Source organism: Mesitornis unicolor, unplaced genomic scaffold (assembly GCF_000695765.1).
Source record: "Mesitornis unicolor isolate BGI_N332 unplaced genomic scaffold, ASM69576v1 scaffold44509, whole genome shotgun sequence".
NCBI lineage: Eukaryota > Metazoa > Chordata > Aves > Mesitornithiformes > Mesitornithidae > Mesitornis > Mesitornis unicolor.
In genome coordinates, this window is record NW_010206046.1 from 1,437 (window position 1) to 21,609 (window position 20,173).

General features: G+C 41.1%; 2 protein-coding genes across 2 annotated transcripts; one reads left to right on the forward strand and one right to left on the reverse strand.

Moving 5' to 3' along the window:
- Window positions 1-1,724: 1,724 nt before the first annotated feature.
- LOC104546272 (serine/threonine-protein kinase N3-like) lies at window positions 1,725-16,859 on the forward strand (the record flags this gene model as incomplete). The annotated part of the gene is made up of 21 exons (XM_010191625.1): window positions 1,725-2,007; window positions 2,577-2,725; window positions 4,189-4,318; window positions 4,432-4,583; window positions 4,963-5,158; window positions 5,463-5,654; window positions 5,906-6,015; window positions 6,514-6,657; window positions 7,590-7,665; window positions 8,636-8,822; window positions 9,767-9,878; window positions 10,706-10,782; window positions 12,281-12,347; window positions 12,948-13,039; window positions 13,405-13,581; window positions 13,671-13,733; window positions 14,290-14,366; window positions 14,890-15,032; window positions 15,264-15,371; window positions 15,953-16,033; window positions 16,475-16,859. Coding segments are annotated over 21 exons (2,829 nt in total), but the record flags the coding sequence as incomplete, so codon positions are not given.
- Window positions 16,860-19,604: 2,745 nt separating this feature from the next.
- LOC104546273 (probable palmitoyltransferase ZDHHC12) lies at window positions 19,605-19,914 on the reverse strand (the record flags this gene model as incomplete). Its single annotated transcript, XM_010191626.1, has 1 exon — window positions 19,605-19,914. A coding segment is annotated over one exon (310 nt), but the record flags the coding sequence as incomplete, so codon positions are not given.
- Between the last annotated feature and the right edge of the window lie 259 nt (window positions 19,915-20,173).

A 20,173-nucleotide genomic window follows, 5' to 3' on the forward strand; every position in this document is an offset into this window, starting at 1 on the left:
TACAGCTATTTACATAGTTTGGATAGAAAACAATTCTGTATGCTTTTCCTAATTATTTCAATGAGAATTGCAACCAACAAGCTCTTTTTAGTCACTTGCTACAGGCTGGATAAAGAGCTTTCTGATTTTCCAACTTAGAGCTGGTAAAGGTTGCCTGTGACTCAGGAACTCCATGATTCAAGTTCTTCCTCACAAAACTTTGGATGTTTTTCAAAGCTCTGGCTTAGTTCCTGGCTTTACTAATTGGGCGAGAACTTCCTGGAATCAGGATGTTAATCTGAACCTTTTTGTTTTGTTACCGATCTGAACAACTCCTATTTTGGCTATCGTGTATCTGTTGCAGACCCAACTTGGTTTTAGGCCAACTTTAAAAAAGATTTTTTTTTTCCTCCTTCTTTAATTATTTTTCTCTTAGACTGAAATCGTAGCAAAAGCTGATCGAAGATGTTTGGTTTGGTCTTAGAAAGGCATGACAAAATACACTAATATGATTAAATAATTGTTTCTGTGTGAGTGGCATAGGCTTTGGGTGCACAGCACACTCTTAAAGTGTAGTAATGTACACAAGTAACACAAACCCAGTGTGGTTTATTGTTGGAAATGTGGTCAACCGATGAAAGAGTGTGAAAGCAAGCTGGGATTTCCGAGTTCTGTCTTCGGCCACTGACACGCTGTGTGACAGTCGGTGTAGTGGAGCTTGACTGTGCAACCGTTTCTTTTGCATTTAAGCAGGGAGTATGATGAGTCATTAATGTTAAGTTATTAATATACTCATTGCTCTGAAGGCCTTAAAGCGTCTCTTTCTGTTGCAGAGAAAAGCATAACCTCTTGCTTAGATGTGTTTGTTATGGTATTAGGAAGCGTTCTCATGGATAAAGCTTTTGCAGCTCCTCCCCGAGTTCAGTGCTCATTTGGTCAGCGAGATGCACTTGTGCTGCTGCTGTCAATGCTGTGTGTGTCCAGAGGCTGTAAACAAAGCGTCTCTGTAGTAGTATTACGAGTCATAATACAAGTAGTAGTGAAAATTATGTAAAACAAAGCCCAGAACAAGCTTGAATGCTACTAATGCAACTCAAAATAATCAATGTTTTCAAGTGGCCCTACTGCCTGTAAATCACAGGTAGAATAGAGATTGGCACAACGGTCTGGTTCCCTTTTCAGATGCAGCAGAAAGTTAAGCTTGCTCTCTTGCTCATTTGTAGAAACAGCTGTAGGTTTTACATTTTTCTTCTTCAAGGGTAACAGCTGAGAGTTAATGCATGTTTGTGACATTCCTAAAAACTCAACAGATTTGTTCATATGCATCTTTGAACAGGCGGCACCAAGATGTATTCAGATAAAAATCTGTATCTACTACATGGTACTAGTAAAAGTTAATGTTGATCAGAACGAGGGCAAATATTGGCTGTGCTTTGATGCTTGAAGAACAAAGATGTGTGTAGACATTAAGTAACAAGGAGACAAGCAAGATGAAGGGTTTTTTCCATTATGGTTTAAAACCAAATTAAGGCATATTAAGATCAAAGTTGTGTTCTGTCCTCTGCATTTTAAATGCAGGTCTGGTTGTTTTTAAAATTTGGTGAAAAGGTTGGCTTCAGAATTTGTGTGAACCAGTTCCTAAATGAAATGAAGGAGCAGAATCTTATGAGGGTATTGCTATACCATAAAAATGGTTGAACTGTGTTATCTCTGAAGTCGTTTTGCCCAATGCTGTTTGGTTGCAGGGCAGCTGTCTCCTGCAGCTGGGCAATGCTGTGAACTTAATGGATCCAAGCTTCCAGCAAAAACTGGAGGGTGAGAAGGAACTACTTCGCCGCGCTATACAGAAAGAACTGAAGATTAAAGAGGGAGCAGAAAACTTGCGCAAGGCGACAACAGACAGGAAGAATCTTGTTCATATAGAGCACGTGCTGAAATCTTCTAATCGAAAGCTGGAGCAACTGCATTGGGAACTTCAGGAGCTTAATGCAAGGATTGTAATAACAGAAAAAGAGGATTGTAAGACAGGTAGGTCTTGGGTCATGATTTACAGGAAAATTGTGTTATAGTTCTTCTGTATTTATATATATTGAATTGAGGTATTTTTCTGTTGAGAGCTCACAAGTAGTGGGAGTTTCTCCTGCTGGTATTTAGCTGATGAGGGGTGATCTGTGTCATAAAAAGTTGAGAATGGGGCAATAAAGGTGAAAAGAGGCAACATGAGAGATCAGTGTAGGGAGAAGACCAGCTGAGAGTGCTGGGCATGGACAGTATTAAGGAACAGGCAGTAGTTGGAATTGAAGATATTTGAGTAGTGTTTCTGGACAGTTGAACATCTAAGTATCTTACAGTATGAATGGGTAAAAATTGAAAGAGTGCTTGTTAGGATGGGTTGGTTGATAAACTAAGAAATATTTACAGGTATGAGCATGAGCTTGAGCTTCATTTGAAACAGTGTTTTGAAGTCGGTTTTGTAGCGAGATCTTTTGCTACCTTATTTTATTGCCTAACCTTCTTTTATAGCATCACTTACCTATAACTCAGTGAAACAAAACAAGGAAATATGAGTAATGGTATTGATTGTGTTGTTTGTACAGATGGACCTGTATCTCCAGATCCTTGTCTCTGGGCAAGAAACCCAGACCCCATGGCAAGGAAGGTTGAAGCTCTGAAGAAGCAGCTGCATGTTGAAATGAAAGTGAAACAAGGAGCTGAGAACATGATCCAAATGTATTCAACATCCAAGGTAAGCAGCGATAAACAAATGTTTAGGAACACGGATTCCTGGATCAAAATTTGTATTTCAATTCCGTACACAAACTCTCTCTGGTAATTGATGTGTGAAAGAAATTCATTTGTGACTCTTGCTTGACTGAATCCTAGCTCTGCATTTTGGTGCTCAGCATAGTGACAGCATGTGATGTAACTGCACAGGACAACCACCACTCCAATTATGCATTAGACTTGCACGTTACAGGTTTCAGGAGTTTAGCAGGAATCATCAAGGAGTTGGGTGGTGCATATTTCCTTGTCAAGAACTTAAGCCTATCTATAATTACAGGACATTAGGAAGAGGCTTTTCTGAAAGTGTAATTTATTCCACTTTGTCTCCTGATGTGGTTGCTTTTGCCTTTTTCTGAGGCATCTGGTGGCGATCCCTGTTAGAGGGGAGTTATTAGGCTGGACAGACGGGCATAGTCTGGCAGGTTTGATCCTTTTGGCAATTCTTACGTGGCAGTTGCTCTTGAACGTTGCTTCATGGTATTAATGGTACAGTTGGGAATCGTGTTGTTTAAGTTAGCCATGTAAATCCTTCTGTATGTGCTAGGTACCTATAGAATAGCTTATCTTTCTCATACAGATGAATGCCCCTTTGGAGAGACCTTTCCCTCCCTACCAGCTACAAACTCTATATTACTTCTTGGGTCTTAGATGCTTAAATGAGCTGTCTGAATGCCAGCATAGAGGTCTTAATGCATCTAACCTCAGTGCTCGTAGTGACTCTAGATCAGAGGCAGGTTTGAGCTAGAGAAAGGTATCTCATAGGAAGTGGCATGATAGAAGTGCTATCTCTAGAAAAACTGTTCCAAGCCTGGGAAGATAGTGAGGGCAGTGTAAGACGTACATTCAGTCACTGCCTTGAGGAAAGAAAGTTTAAAAACCACTGGTATTATGCACTGAGATGGTGTGCTGTTTTGATATCACTAGGTTGTTTAGGGTAGAGTGCAGCATGTGGTATCTATCTGAGAGAAATTTTTGGAGGTCTACTGGTTTCATATTCATCTCACTTCTTATGTTTGGCATAACGGTATTTAAAAGTCAAAAGATAATTAAAAAAGATCCAAGCTTATTATGGAGTTTAATTCAGTAAGAACAGCAGTGTAAAGGGTTGTGATATTTTGATTTAAAAATGTCTGCTCGCAAAAAACTGTAAGCGCAGTTACCCAGTGAACCACAAGTCTCAGCGTCTGCAAGGTCTGGTATTAACTGGACATGTCCTTGACCTGTCCTTTCCATCTACAAATGGAAATAGTGATCTCAAAGTCCTTGATCCTCAGTGGCGTCTCCTTTGCATAACTGCTTATTTATGCCATTTCAGGATCATTTATGACCTTGCGGGTAGCACCTCATCCTCATATGTGAACACATCATTCTAATCCATTTTTCATGAGCATGGTTCCCTCTCTGCAAATGCTTCCTTTTTGGCAGGAGCGGAAGTTGCTGGCTGCAGCTCAGCAGATGCTTCAGGACAGCAAGACAAAGATTGAAATAATCCGCATGCACATTGTGAAAGTATCTCAGTCAGCAGGAGGGATGGAAGATACAGTGGATCCAGCAGGTAAGGTGTTTTAAGTAACTGATACAGCCCAGAACAGATGTGGCCAAAGCCCCAAGATCCAGAGTACTCAATCAGTTTCCATCCTTGCCATATTTTATCTTCCAAATGGCCAGTGAGGATGGGGACCACCATCAGTGCTTTGGAGCTGCGTATTGAGGAGCTGAGACATCACCTGCGCATTGAAGCCGCTGTAGCTGCAGGGGCAAAAAATGTGCTGAAGATCCTAGGAGGGAGTCGAGTACAGGATCGCAAGTTTTTGGCTGAGGTAAGCACTTATTCAGGCCCTCCTGAGAGGGTGGTTTAATTGCCTCAACATTAGTGAATTAGTATGAATGAGTAGAGTTAATAAAGAGTTATTAATCTGGGACGTTCCTGTCTCTCTGCAAGGACAGACTGATTGGGATCACTTTCCCTTCTAGGGGTAACTTTCCTTGCTTTGACGAAATTTCTCAGGGACATCAGAAGTGACACTGATGGGATACTCAGGGTCTATGGGAAAATATTTAATCTTGTTCCTTTATTAGTAAGATGTTATCTGGTCTGCTTTTGAAGCTTAAGTAGTTCATAAAGGATTAATAAGCACCTGGACTGGGGCTGTACATTGAAAATTTCTGCCTGCTTTCTGTTCTACTCCATATTGCTAGGCTCAGGGTCGTTTGCAAGAGTCCTCTCAGAAAATTGACCTGCTGCGCTTGTCCTTGGAACATCAGCTTACTGAACTTTCTCCTGATCACCCAAAAAGAGCACTCATCAAGCAGGAACTAGTAAATACTTCTTCCCTGGGAGCTCAGCATGGCAGCATCCAACCCACTTCAGTCATCAAACCTACAGCCCTTACAGGTACATAAATCCTGCATGGCACGTTCTGAGAAGGACAGAGGGAAAAATTAGATGCATTTCTTCTTACTGTTGCAATGCCTTTTGTTATATGGGATTTTGATTTTCTAGGAACTGGATTTATTTATTCTAGGCCAGCCAGAGCTTTCTGATCATATGGATTTGCAGTCTATTAATCTGGGGTAGATTTGAGCTATTAACCAAGAAATCATCAATCTGAGAAATTCTTGGACCCTGTGAGGACAGGCTGGCTGGAATCACTTCATCTCTTACATAATAATACTTTTACTCTCCTAAAATTCCTCAGGAACATTGGAAGTGAGACTGCTGGGATGTCAGGATTTATTGGAAAATGTTCCAGGACGTTCCCGAATGACAAGTTCTTCTCCCATCTGTGGCAGCCCAACTGATTTGAGGTCTCTTTCCCGAACACGAGTTGGTCTGGGTATCCATGGCCGTAGTGTTGCAGGGAAGTACTTGCGGAATGAAGAGCCATGTAGTGAGTATGGGATTCCCTGTTGAATTGAGTGACAAATGGGAGCACGAGGGCTTCTCATCGAGGTACTAGGTTAGCCTGGTATAAGTGTAATAATAAGAAACCTGGTTTCTGCAAAACTGAGATAATTAATTGCATTGTACCTGGTCCTCCTAGTACTTTTCTGGAAATCATGTTTGATTGGGTTATTCACCTTCAGCATGAGAGATTTTCTTTGGTAAAAGATTATAATCCATGTTTTCTCCTTTGTCCAGATGAGGTCCTTGCTGTGCTCAAAGTGGACAATAAAGTGGTTGGCCAAACAAACTGGGGACCGGTTAATAACCAGGCATGGGACCAGAGCTTTGTCATTGAGCTGGACCGGGTAAGCCTGCCCCAGATTCCCTGTGCTGTATTTGTTTTTCCATTTCACCTTACCTGATTTGCTCATCTAGCTGCCATTTCACTTGATTCAACTCTGTATTGCTGCTGTCCCCATGTCCTTTTATGTGCCAGTTATCTTAGTATTCCCCTGAAGGCAGTGCGTCTCTGGCAGAGATTCAGCCCGAACAGCATCTGTTGTCCTTCTATCCTTATCTGAGCAGTTTTATTTTATCTTACCAGCAAAGTGGCTCTCGCAGGCATTTCTGAAATGGGGAGCCACGAGAGTCATCTTCAGGAGGGCCTTCAGCTAGGAAGATCTGAAAACATTTGAGAAAGCAGGGGACAGAAGGCTTAAATAAGTTACTTATTCATACTGTTCAGTTTACTGAATTTTTACAACAGCGTGGATGTACCATTTTCAGAGCATGGGGCAACATGTAACTCTTCTGCTTTTCTTTTTTTTCCCTCTCTCTGCCTCACCACTCGTCCATCCCACCAGTCTCGTGAGCTAGAGATTGCAATTTACTGGAGAGACTGGAGAGAACTATGTGCTGTGAAGTTTTTACGCTTGGATGATTTTCTTGATAATGAACGTCATGGGATGTGCCTCTCACTCGAACCCCAAGGAATGCTTTTTGCAGAGGTATAAATGTCAGCTTTGTTTCTTTTTCAGAGAACTCTGTTTAGGGTGCCTGCCCTGAGAGCAGCTGTTTAACCCAGGATACAGGGAATGGAAGGAGCAATAATCTAGAAGGGTAGAATGACACCTGAACTCCTTTTGCATCAATGTCACAGATAAGGAACAACATGATATAATAGATGTACACACGCCATAGCCCAGAGTGACTCTTCAGCTGCTCCGCTGTAGTAGTGTGTGCTGTGAAATCCGCTGTTTTGTATTTGCTTTGATTATGAGTCATTGGTGACACTTTAATTAAACATATGGCTTAATGGTCAGAACTGAATCACAGAGGCTGTAGAATCAGAGATCCAAATTCCCTCTGGGTATGCTTATTTTATCATCTTTCTCAGACTAATAACAGTTTGAAGTACCATCAATTAAGAGATCATCCAGATAATCCCTTAAAAGCTGCAGTACTTTCTCCTTTGTGTTGTGATGAAAGTTCCTGTGGGTATCTTTCCAAAAGTAGGATCTTGACCTCATGTATCAAAACTTGCCTCCTTTCCTTGCCGCCTGGTTTTTTGGGGGGTTCTGATTTGTTTTTATTTCTGTGCCATGGACTACTACTATTTGTTTTACACTACAAATGGCTGTGTTCTTGATGAATGGCTTTACAAATTAGATTAATTCTGTTTGGGATATGAATTGGTCTTAATTCTGGGGGTTTTCTGCAGCTCAGGTAGCAAAAAATTTCAACATCCAAAACCACAGTTGAAGGAACAGATGTTTGGAAAATGAGGCTAGAATAACACAGTCTGGAGTCTCTGAGAGTGACTCCGAACTTACCAAACAGATATGAATGGAAAATTTGATGAGAGAGCAGGCATGTGTGAAAGTTGGTGTTCATAGTGCACATTAAGAATCCCGACAAATCTCCTTTGCTTCTCCGACAGGTGATGTTCTGTAATCCTGTCATTGAGAGAAAGCCAAAACTGCAGCGACAGAAATGCATTTTCCCCAAACAGAAAGGTGAGCTGCTGGGGAACTGACTGCTTACTATCTAGGGTATGTAGGTGAGGGCAGGGGTTTGCACAAGCAGACTTGACATGCACTCCTATCCCATTAAATCTGTGAGACGTTAAAATGCTTGCTAATTACTGTGTGTGAGTAGGTGGGGGTTATCAGAATGTGAAAGTTTGTTCAGTCACGAAAAGTGCAGGCAGCCTGGCTGTGGTGTGGTGTGTAATACGATATTGTTGCAATGTTTCTATTTACAATTAACAATGTTAGGAAGATACAATTACTTGTTATTTAGCAGACTTCTTAGCAAGATCCAGGGCTCAAGCTGTAGTAATTTAACGAGCAATGCTGTCACTGGTGAACAGACACTGGTTTTCTGGAAAACTCTGAATTATAGAAGACTGTAGTATGAACAGTCTGTCTGTCAAATCTTTAGAGCTGGCATCTCTAATAGTTTAGGGACTGAAATAACTTGCATATTTTCTTTTTTTGTCTGCAAATTCTTTCTTGTGAAGCTGAATAAGGTAAGATTTTTTACATACTGAGTACTCCTGGCAATGGGGATAAATGGAATTAGATCTGTATTCTTCAGTAAGCAGTACTAATAATGAAAACATCCCAAATGTTTTACTCTTTTTAAGGCATTTTCAGAAACTTTCCGTTAACAGGCTGCATGATTAAAATGCAGTGTTGAAATAGAAGAAAACCCCACTTAAAATAAGTTTTCAATGTTTTATGCAATTTCTACTTGAGGATTGTTATGATATTATATGGAGCTGAACTTAGGTGAAATAGTAGGTCTGTTCCATCATCATCATTATTAAACTTTCTTCCCTGGAAAAAAAGCCCATTCTCCCTAGAGTGGGCTACCTTTTTGAGTAACCCATGGGCATGTGAGCAAAAACAATAATTTAACAGTACATGAGATGATAAGTTGTACGTTGTAATTCCGCTGGTGTTTTGACTCTGACTCCTCCAGGGAAGGAATTCCTCCGAGCTCCTCAAATGAACATAAATGTTGCTGCGTGGGGCCGCCTGATGATGAGTCTCCTCCCTCCGTGTAGTTCCATGAGCAGTCTGAGTCCCCCACTTCATGCTCCCATTCACACAGACTTCTCTCCAGTTCCCGCACAAAATCATGTTGATTCGGCATCCAAATTGAGTAGGTAAGTCATGTTCTGAGTGTTGCTGGATGACACTCTGGAATGGGTGTAGGATAGATCTTAAAATTCTGTTGCTCCTTACAAAGGTAGAGGAAGATACTGATGTGGAAATTGTATCTGTGTAAATTAATTCAGGATTTAAGAAAAGCCAATGCTGCCTGAAACGCTGTGGTTTTAGTGGGGTGTTCAATGCGCTGTGGCTAGCTCTGATTTATTGTTAGCAGTTGCACTGATTTCCAGAGCTGCTGTCCTAACAAGCAGCGTGTTCCGGAGCCACGGGAACTTCAGCAACTTTCTTTTCCTCTGCAGTAAGGTCTGTGGGCATAAAAGTGGTGTCACTGTGACACAACAACAACAACAAAAAAACCAAAATCAGATTTTCAAAAGTTATTTTATATACACAGAAAATGTACTGGTTCTGCACTGCAAAGGAAAGAAAATTCCATTCATTAAATGTCTTCCCCTGTGTAGTGACTGAACTCTATGCAAGGTCACAATGTGCTAGTTGTGGTAAAAACACACTCTTTGATGAGGTTACGTGTACCCCAACTGCTAGCATAAAGTAGCACTCGGAAGGTACGTAACTAAGCTTTTGAATATGCTGTAGAAGAAAATTCTTTAAATAACAATATATTTAATTGTTGGAATTAATTTTTAGATAGTTAATCATTGTCTAGAAGAGGCTATTCCCACCGATTCACAAGACCTAGAAAGTAAAAAATAATTCAGTCAAGTATTGTGTTGCTATCAAAATCAAGACTTCCCTTAAGTTTTGATTATAGGGACTTATTTCTACACAACTATATTTCATTTATTTTATATCATCAGAGAGCTAGTGTTGAAACGTGACCCTAACGTTTGCTTATATAGCAAAGGTGATACAAAGGTGTCTGTGTACAATGTTCCACCCTAAGGCAATCTCCTTCAATTTTGTCTTACAAATGCAGTGACTTTCCTGTGGCTAAGCTTACGTTTGCTGATGAAGCACCGCCCAAGCCTCCACGCATTTTTCTGGTGGCCAGCCCCAAAGAATCAACACCGTCTCCTGCAGATTCTCCGGTAATCAGCTGTGCTAATAGGGAGACTTTTATTTGTTGGTTGGTGTTCTTTCAAGGCCCAGTTCTTCTTATTTTTTTATTACTGGCAAAATTAACTGTACTCCAGGCAGGCACCACCTCATTAGCTGGCTGATCTCCAGGGATTCGGAATCCAGTGGGCTATTTTGGCATGGAGTTTTCACAAAAGTGTTGCACTTTTTTTGTCTTGTTTCCTTCTTTTTAAACTATAAATTGCTTTTCTTGGAGAAGCAAAATGGGAGGTAGGTCATTATTGGGAGTTCAGGGCGAGAGTGAACAAATGACTGCACAGAGAAAGCAGGGAAGGAGGGTAGTAGGCTTTTAGGACCAGATGAAGTTCTTTGTCATTAAAGAAACTAAGCAAAACCAAGAAGAGCTCTATTTTTCTGACAGGAAGGAGCAGGAAAATTTTGAGTGATGTAATGGTTAATGACCTGTGTTCTACCACATCTTACTCCTTCTCATTTGGCTTTGGTGATAGATGAAACTACGTTCTTTGATCATTGTGACTTTTTGGGACATGAGATGCTTTTTTTCTAGTAAGGCAATGTTTTATCCTAGACTTTTAAAAGCATTTATTTTAAAGGGGTTTACCCTATCCAAAAAATGTTGTACATGGGAATAGTTTTGTGTGACCACAGGCAATCTGTTTTCATGCCACTTTCCTCCAAGCAGAGGTGATGACCAACTGCAAGAACTTGACTGTGGTTATGCTGTGTCATGAAAGAGGAGAAAATTTGGATGTGATTGTTCAGGTCTGACTTGGCAATCCCAGAGGATGAGACACTCTAATTTTCTTTCTGTTCCTAGTGTCTGAAGAGGCTGCATGTTGAGGAGAAGTCTTGCAGGTCTGCTATAACAGAATTTCCAATGGCAGCGTCTCCAAGGTAACTATGGGCAGCATGGGCTGTCTTGGGTCACAGATTAAAGAGGCACTGGGCTGAAATCTTTGAGCATGCAGTTCTGCTCAAGGCATGCTTTGGTTTCTCAGCAGCAGACTCTTAGCTCCAAGTGTAGCCAATACTGTGAAAAGTTTGCTCTGAGCTTTATTTGTCCAAATGTCTCCTGTGCCTTACCTGCTTATTAACCCAAATACTTTGTCTGTTGATAGACTGTACACTGCAATGTACCACACTGCTTTAGTAGAAGGTGAAGTCACGTAACTGTCTTGAAGTGCTTCCTCCTGTTTGAAGTTTTATGGTGTAGCACATTTAGACATGTTCACGTTCTAAGTAATACATTTCAGAAATACTTTTTGCATCCCTCCCACTCTTCTGTTTTTATTGATATGCAAGATATGCTGTCTTTCATTACATAGGGAGGCATAAAACAGTAAGTTGTTAACAGTCTGTGGCAGTTAGACACGATTTGTATGTGGCAAGGATATACAGTAGTAAATTACCAAAACCGGGACAAGTGAAAAAATCTTGTTGAACAAATACTGACCAAAAAAAGCACAAGTAGCAAAATCTAAGCTGATCTTGTAGTTCAGGTCGTAGAATTATGTTTATAACTTCGTGATCACTTTTGAGGGGTCTCATATTCAAAACCCTGTAGTCAGGATGCAGTCAGGCACCTACCTACCTTCTCTCTGAGAAGGCTGAGGAGGGAGTTGAGCCCTTCATGGGTAGAAACTTAGCCCTTCATTTTGCTCAGTGGAGGAGCATGGAGTGTCTGCAGCCTTTTAAAGATGATCCTGGACTAAAGTGTTTAGGATGTGGATAAGTTTTTAACTTGGTTCTCTTAGGATGTGGGTAATTCTGTTTTGTTTTGATTTTTAATTCTTTCCAAGCAATTCTGCAGCTTGAATTTCCTTGGTAACACCTTGTGGCTGACATAATGTTCTATAGCATCTGTTTATTCAGTTACTTTTTTCCAGCAACATCTTATGTCTGTCATCTTACTGTTTTTAATTTCCATTTCCTGTTTGAGAACTTCTCCTTATGCCCTTGCCCTATCAGCACTTGATATACGTGTTCATGTCTGATTAACACAATTTCTGTTGAGCCTGCTGAAAGGAGTGGAGACAAAATTTAATTTTACCATTCCAAGGACAGGGGTGGAGTGGAATTGTTATGGGAAGTAACAGAGAGAGCAAGCCTTGGAAAGTCAGAATTGTTGCTCCTGTTGCCAGTACAGATCAAAGTCAGACTGCTGCCACTGGGAACAGTTTTCTCACCTTATGGTGGCCTGCTCCTTTCTTCAGTGGCAGAACAGCAGCAGCAAGCCTAAGTTTTCAGGATTTCAGTTACGGGAGTAGTGGTTGACACATCTCTTTGCTTTCTCTTTTGCTATACAGAGCTTCTTCCCCTAACACAAATACACACTATCTGTCTATGCATCTTTTGGGTATTGTCTCAGCAATTCTTCTTTCTTTGTCTGCAGGAAAAGGACAGTTCAGCTGGAGGACTTTCACTGCATCGCTATGTTGGGACGCGGCCACTTCGGGAAGGTAGTATAGAAGCGTATGCTTTGTGGAGGAGGGCAGTAGGACTGTGGTTGTGAAGATGGGCCTTTGCCTCAGTGTCTGAATAGAAACATTGCAGTACAGAGAGAATTTGTTGCAATGCAGATAAACAAAACAAACCCAACCCAGCCACACAAGCAGCTGATAACTGTTGTTAACAGTCAAACACACTGAAGATTTGTGGCTTCAGAGACTGGAGAAAACCATCCTGAGAGTGCTAAGTAATTTCATAAAGCACACCGTTACTGTTCCTTTTATTATCATGGTGATCACTAGTGGAATAGCTCCATTCCCAAAAACTGTGTGCATAGTTGCTTGCAGTGAATGCTCTGTGGTGCTCACAAAGCACTGGGCCAGCTGTGATACTACTGTTTGTGAAAAGAATATAACTTACACTGACATCTTTCTGGACTGCTGCAGCACAAGGAGCAGAAAAAATGTGCTCCACTTTTAGAGTTACTTGAGCTTGGGTTTGAGAATCACTGTCTAGAACGGATGGAAATAGTTTGTGTTGATGGGACTCAAAGTAATCCAATAAGGAAATAACAGATTTGTTTGAAGTACGGCTTTTCTGTTGTCTTTCAGGTACTGCTGGCCCAATACAAGGCAACTGGGAAGCTCTATGCTATCAAAGCCTTGAAGAAAAAAGATATTATTAGGAGAGATGAAATTGATAGGTGAGCTTTGTTTAGAGATGGTACTATTGCCAGAGGCTGCATTAACACATGTATAATCAAATGTTTGTAGGTATGAAGTGCACTGGTCGTGGTACTGTTAAGGTTAAATGTGACCTTAAGGCTTGGGTTACTAAAATCAGGAATAAGGAAACTTACAGCAGTGCTGCTCTCTAGCTTCTGGTGGAATAATGCCTGAAGAACCCTCTAAAACTCAAGGTTTGGAAGTATGGAAGATAAATATTGTATTAGCCCTCGCCTTTTATCTATCTAACTTGTAAAGTTTTTCTTCCTTATCCTGTCTTTCTCAAAACAGGCTTTTCTGACAAGTTTTAACATTGACATTTTTGTTCTTTGAAACCTGGCAGCTTGAACTGTGAGAAGAGAATATTTGAAGTGGTCAATTCATCTGATCATCCATTCCTTGTGAACATGTTTGCGTGTTTCCAGACACCTCATCATGCTTGTTTTGTGATGGAATATACTCCAGGTGGTGATCTTATGATGCGCATACATGAAGACGTCTTTCCAGAGCATATGGCACAGTGAGTCAGAATTAGTCTAGTTTCCAGGTGCTATAAATTTTTAACTTAGTTCTCATAGATATTTTCTGATAACTGTTTCTCTCTTTTAGGTTTTATACAGCCTGCGTAGTCTTGGGGCTGCAGTTCTTGCACGAGAAGAAGATTGTTTATAGGTAATCAAGAATAATACTGTTCAGCCACTTGAAAGGTTTTGGTTTTTTTCCTGTAGCTGTTTGTCTGGAGCTCACTATCTTGCTGGGGTTTCTAATCTTTCTGTCTGTCTTTATTTTCCCCATCGCCTGTTGCTATCAGCATGTTCACTGTGCTTACAATAAAGAAAGTCATCTAGAAGCTATTCAGCTGACATGTTGCAGGTGATTAATCCTCTGTCACGTGTCAATACATTCTGGGGGGCACCTGTAAGTCACTGCTTTCTTTTTTACTGTGATAGTCAAGTAATTTGTCATGCTGTTGTGGGATGCTCTTTTCCAGATGAGGAAGCCCCACTCAGCTCCAAGCTGCTTTGTGAGCCTTTCATTAGGAGGAAAATATCAATAAATTAAGGGGGAATCTTTCAAATAATACATTATTTAAGCCAAATGTAGACTTTACTCGATTTAGATCTTATTGTCTTTATTAACATCTAGCTTCTGCCTCTTGCAAATTAAGATGTTGCATGGCAATCCTCAGACTTCATCCACCATTTTCTTTCCTTTCTGTTGCCTGCAGGGACCTGAAATTGGATAATCTCCTTTTAGATGCTGAAGGATTTGTGAAGATTGCAGATTTTGGATTGTGTAAGGAAGGTGAGTGACTTTGGTGAAGCTGAAACTGAACCATCAGAACCAGTTTAGGATCTGGGCTTTAGTAATGTGTTCACAAGGTCTAACTTGTATTCATCCCTATCTTAGAAATAAACCAAATCCGCCAAAAACAAACCCAAAAAACCCCAGCAAACCAGACAAACCTCACCTGTCTGGCCGTGGTGAACTTGGAAAGAGTACTTTGTCCTTTTAATCTTCAGGAAACTTATGAAGGATTTTACTGTGTGCTTTTTTTGTTCAAAGGAACCAGAATGCTACAAAATGTGTACTTGAGTGAATGAGCCACGGAATCTTCAGGAAGTCTCCTTGGTTTTGCTGCTTATTTAAGCATTGTCTGTATATTTCTTATTTGAAGTTGTTAGGGGCCTCAGGTTTCATACTTCCTTACATTGATGAGAACCCTTGCCCAGTTAACAACATTAGGTTATCAGGTGATAAACTATGGCTTTCAGAAGGTGAGGCTGCATGCGATGCATTTAGTAATGTGTGCTGGATTTTCCTACAGGAATAGGTTTTGGAGACCGCACAAACACCTTCTGTGGCACCCCTGAATTCCTGGCTCCAGAAGTCCTGACAGACATCTCGTACACCCGGGCAGTAGACTGGTGGGGATTGGGTGTGCTCATTTACGAGATGCTTGTTGGTGAGGTAAGGCCACCTCTCTCCAAGACGATCTCGCTAAGCAATCTGAGAGAGAGTAGTATCCAAACATCTGAGATAAAATTTTGCTGAATGTAGTCAGCTATTTATTAGTACTTTAAATTACATAGTGCTTGCCAAACACTAATTAAGCCATACAACTCCCTGCTATTCTCATCCCTATTTAATAGTGAGGAGTGGGTGCTATGTGGATTAAATAATAAAATGTCACCGTTACAGTCACCATTCCCTGGAGATGATGAGGAAGAAGTCTTTGACAGTATTGTCAACGATGAAGTCCGGTATCCACGATTCCTTTCCTCTGAGGCACTTTCTATAATCCGTAAGGTAATGGGCTTGATGGGTGACTGGGAACTTGAGAAATTTGCATTTACTGTGTAAGTGGATCCAGAGGGACTCTATTAGGGCCAGATAGCAACTGTGTGTGTAATCTGGAGCTGTCTACGCAGACTAAGATAACATTTAAAATTTACACATATTTTTCCTTTCCTTCTCCACATAAATGCTATTCTTCTGTCTGAGGACGACTAAGCAGCCTCACTGAGGTCTGCTGTTGCTGAGTCTGAAATGGAGAAGTTGATTCAAGGGCAGCAATGTCAGAGTCATTCAGTGGAGATGGCTCGATTCAGGTTTTTAAATGTGATACAGGTGTCACACAGTAGTCACAGGTGCACAATTCACATGAGATGCTTCATGCAGTTTATAGTGGGTATCTTATTGATGTTGGCAAGTTGCTTACAAGGAACTAGGTCTGAGCTATTACTTGCAGATTATGACCTTGCTGCAAAGTGAGAATGAGAAGATACTGAGGGGTCAGTCCGTCTCCTTTCTTTAGTTTTTCTCTCTGGAACATTATTTCTGTGCATCCTTCTTCCAGTTGTTTAATTTTGAACTGATGTTCCCTGCAGCTTCTTCAGAAGTGTCCAGAGCGTAGACTGGGAGCAGGGGAAAGAGATGCAGAAGAGATTAAAATCCAGCCCTTTTTTAAGGTAGGAACTCACTTTATCCCTCCCCCTCATCTCTTCTCTTTGAGCTGAGTGATTTGCTTTCTGTTGGTATTGAGGCATATTTCCATTAGTTATCAGTGAGATCTTGGTGGTAGCTTCTGTTGCACCTCATTTCTGTATTCAGGAATATGTGTTTCAATTAACGTTTGAAATTACAGCCCCCAAGTGTGTTTTCTGGGATCTGTAAGCTTCCAGAGCCAGTTTGATCTCAAGAACAGCCTCAGACTGTACTACCTGGCCTGCACCGACTCTGCTGTTTCTTTTGGCCTTTTTTCAATTCTCTTTTTCTCGTTCTTTGTAATTAGTAGAAGTAAGACATGTTGCAAACGATCTGGAAGAGAGGCTGCAATCCTCCCATCTTGCTTTCACATTTCACAAATAATCTGAGTGTCAATCTGGCCTATTTGCTGCCTTCTCTTACAGGAAATCGACTGGGATGCCTTGTTGGCCAGGACTCTGAAGCCCCCTTTTGTGCCCACTTTAAGAGACCCCACTGACATTAGCAACTTCGATGAAGAGTTTACATCCCAAAAGCCAATCCTTACTCCTCCAGAGGAGGTTGCTGTCCTAACCCGTAAGGAGCAGACTGTCTTCAAGGACTTTGAGTTTGTCTCCAGACACCTTTTAGATATTTGATTCCTGTGCTGTAAGAAAGATGAACGGATTGTTGCCATCTTGAGAGAGCGTCAAGAGGGCTTGGCATGGGCAATGGAAAAGTCAACAGAATTTGTAGAACTGGTAGTGCTGATGACCCCAGGAAGAACGTGCATGGTAAGCTGAGTTAACCTACTGTGGTTTTCTCAGCCTCGTGTTTTTGGAGGGGTACTGGATGTCAGTTATCTTTAAGGAGTGATTAATGTTTTGACTGGATGTGTCTTCTGCTGCCATTGAATATACATGAAAATTTGGTATTTAAGCTGGACTTAATTTAATGAAATCAAATAATCTCTGCAACCCAGGTTACTCTGCAAAAAGGCTAAGTAGTAGCAGAGGGAATGGCCACTTCTCGCCTGTTTTCTAGAACAGATATGCAGCATTCCCTCTTTGCAATGATTTTATGCTCATTCCCACTCATAATTATGTATGCCAGAGAAGGAATGGATTTTAACACAACCAAGACAATGATGCTTGGGTCTGATAATGTTCCAAGTGATATATCTTAAGGAAAAGGAGTCTCTTTCTACTTCTTTGAGGATGCTAAATCTTAGCTATTGTTTTTAATGATATAAAAAAAGCCACAGCTTTGCACATGCTATCTTACTGGAAAATAAAGATGCCTTTTCTTATAATGAAATTTCAGCTTTTTATCTCCTTTGTTAGCCGAATGCTTCAGATCAGGGCTAACCATAATCTGCTCAGCGGGTAGGATTTTATTTCTGTCTGTAAATGTCAATAGTAATATTTTCTTCCTTCCTTCCTTCCTTTCCTCTCACTCAAGTTGTCTGTACATACTGCATGGTATCATCAGCTGTCATGTACAACTGATTGCAAGTTGTCTCACCACAGATTTTATCAATGTGTATATCCTGTATCTTTTTTGGGACAGCTAAATAATCATAGTGTGAATATTGGAAAATTAGTAAGTTAAAGGTGATTTCATCTGCCTGGTAACATACCTTGTATTTTATACTTGATAAATGTCCTTCTCTTAAATTTATAATGCTAGCTTGTTGGGCAAAAAAAGGGTATCTAGAAATGAAGCATCACACTGACAACAAATAGGGGGGCACAGCTATTACTCTTTCAGTTTGTCTTCAACAGAGGTAGACAAAGGTTGAACTAACGCAATTGTGACCTACCTGGAGATAAGGTGCAGCTAGTGAGCCGTCATTGTGAAATCGAGGCTGGTCTAAGTACTTCAGAATTCAGAGGTAGGAGCATGTGTTTGTGCAAAACAGAAATAATTCACACTGAACCTACATTTCCTATTCTCAGAGCCAAGTACAGCTGCTTCTGAAAATTCCCACATACAAATATCCTTTCAACCTCCTGCTTTGCCTTGCATCATAACGGCCCATTTAAAGCAGGGTACACAATTTCCTCACCCTTGTTTGCATAGCAACGGCTTGCAGTTGGCTGGGGCAGTGTTTTGTGACTTTTCTTAAGGTCAGAGCTTCTGTAAAGTGGTAAGCAGCACAGCAGATTGTTAGCGCAGGTGAAACCTAGAACTTGGGCTCAAAGAGAGAGGCATTAAGAACCAAAAAAAAGGGGTATTTAATATTTTAATTTAAAGTTTATAGTACAATAAAAGGATGATAAATTACCATCCTGGTGCATTTAGAAAAGAATTACCAAATAGCAAAACTGTGTTCTGAGCTGACAAACTTTTATTTGACTGATACCTGAAGAACCAGACATTGCCGTGTGGCAGAAGCCGCACTTCAGCAGGCACCGCACTGACACAGCCAACAAGCAGAATCCTTTCTTGATAACCACTGTTACGAAAACAATACTTAGCGTTCTGACATCCCTCTGATAGGAGTTTCTACCCTGGACAAACCAGACTGGATGCAGGTTACCAACTCTGGAGTTGGTCAAAAAGGGATCTTCTGCTGGTTTTAAACTGCGTGTGGACTGTAATGCTGTATTAGTGACCACTCTGTCCTTTCGTGAGTGCTCATGAACTCTAAACCCTGAGTGCATCCTACCAGCTTGCCAGATGTGCTCTTGAGCTGGTGTTAATAATTCCTGAGCTGAGGCAGTTAAAGCACAAAATAATTTTAAAGACCTGAGCACAAAGTTAGCTGCAGAAATAATTCAGCAGGCAAGTATTACTTTTCTGTCCAAAGAAAAGCGGATGGTATCACCCTTTGCTGACTTCAACATAGTCTGTGAATTGTTAACAGCACCATCAACTTAAAGAAAAATCTGTTAGGAAGCTGGTCAGGGCATCACAATGTACAGGCAAATTATCACAGACGCTGAATTCGGTGCCTTACAGCTGTTTGTCATGCACATTAACACTATTGAGCCTCAAATCTTTGTGAAAAGTATGACGTTGAGGCATGTGGTCAAAATGAAATTTGCTTTTGACTCCAAATATTTACTCAAATATTTGTATTACATGCCCAACACCACTGACAAAAGGCACTGCAGTTCTCACAGTCAGAACTATGTTGAAGAAAGGCCATAGGAATTATCTTGATTCTGGCTGTAACAGCTGCTGTTCCCTAGCAGCAGCAGGAGAGGGAAACTCGGGGCAAGAAAAGTGACCATGGATGCTCACACTACTCTTGCATCTCTTCTGAAGAGATGTGGATGCAGTCAGCAAAAGGAAATAAATTGAGAGAGAAACCTTTGCTCAGTCCAGAAATCAGCCCTGTTTACCTTCCCAGAACCAGTGTCTCCCTTTTAACAGTGTTATTCATATATAAAAAAATAACCCTGACTATCCTTGAAGTGTAATTTGCAGGATGAACAGGTCGTGGACCAGGCTGCGTAGTTCATGATGTACTGAAGTTCTGTGCAGGAAAGCAGCAGCAATTGCATTAGCAGGGCTTTGCCCAGCAACCTGTAGATGTGTTGGCACGCTACCAGGTAGGTACCACTGTGACTAGACAGGCTCACTGTTCCTCTGAAAATAGATTTTCTCCCATGCAGTGAGGTGGCATGAACAGAAGAATCTCCAGAGATTGAGGATTACCCCTTGGTCAAAGGGATTCTCCAACTCGGACTGTCGCAGGTAGGAGATGCGATGATGTGACATGAATTCCCAGGTGGTGGTGTTGCAGGAGATCAGATAGAGGTGTGAAACAAGCAGCAGCAGGACTACAGTGGTGAATATGATGATCAGGAGGAAGGATGTGAGGAGGAGGATGTTGTGCTGTAGCCAGCCCCAGGACTGCTCAAAGTAGAGGCCTGACCTTTCAATTCAAAGAGGAAATAAATTCACGGTTAGAGATGTAGAGCTACTTACATAAGCCAAGCAAACTTGATGGCACCTTTGGGTTTGATTCATAACTAGTGAGCTTCTCATAATCATTTACTGCAGAGAATGAATATCCTATAAACTCTTAAGAGACTGCACCAGTAGTGACTTAGAGCCTAAGAAGTTTCAAAGATGCTGGTTCTCCTGACAGCTGAGAGAGACAATCATCTCCAGTTAGCTCCTCTCCTTCCTGC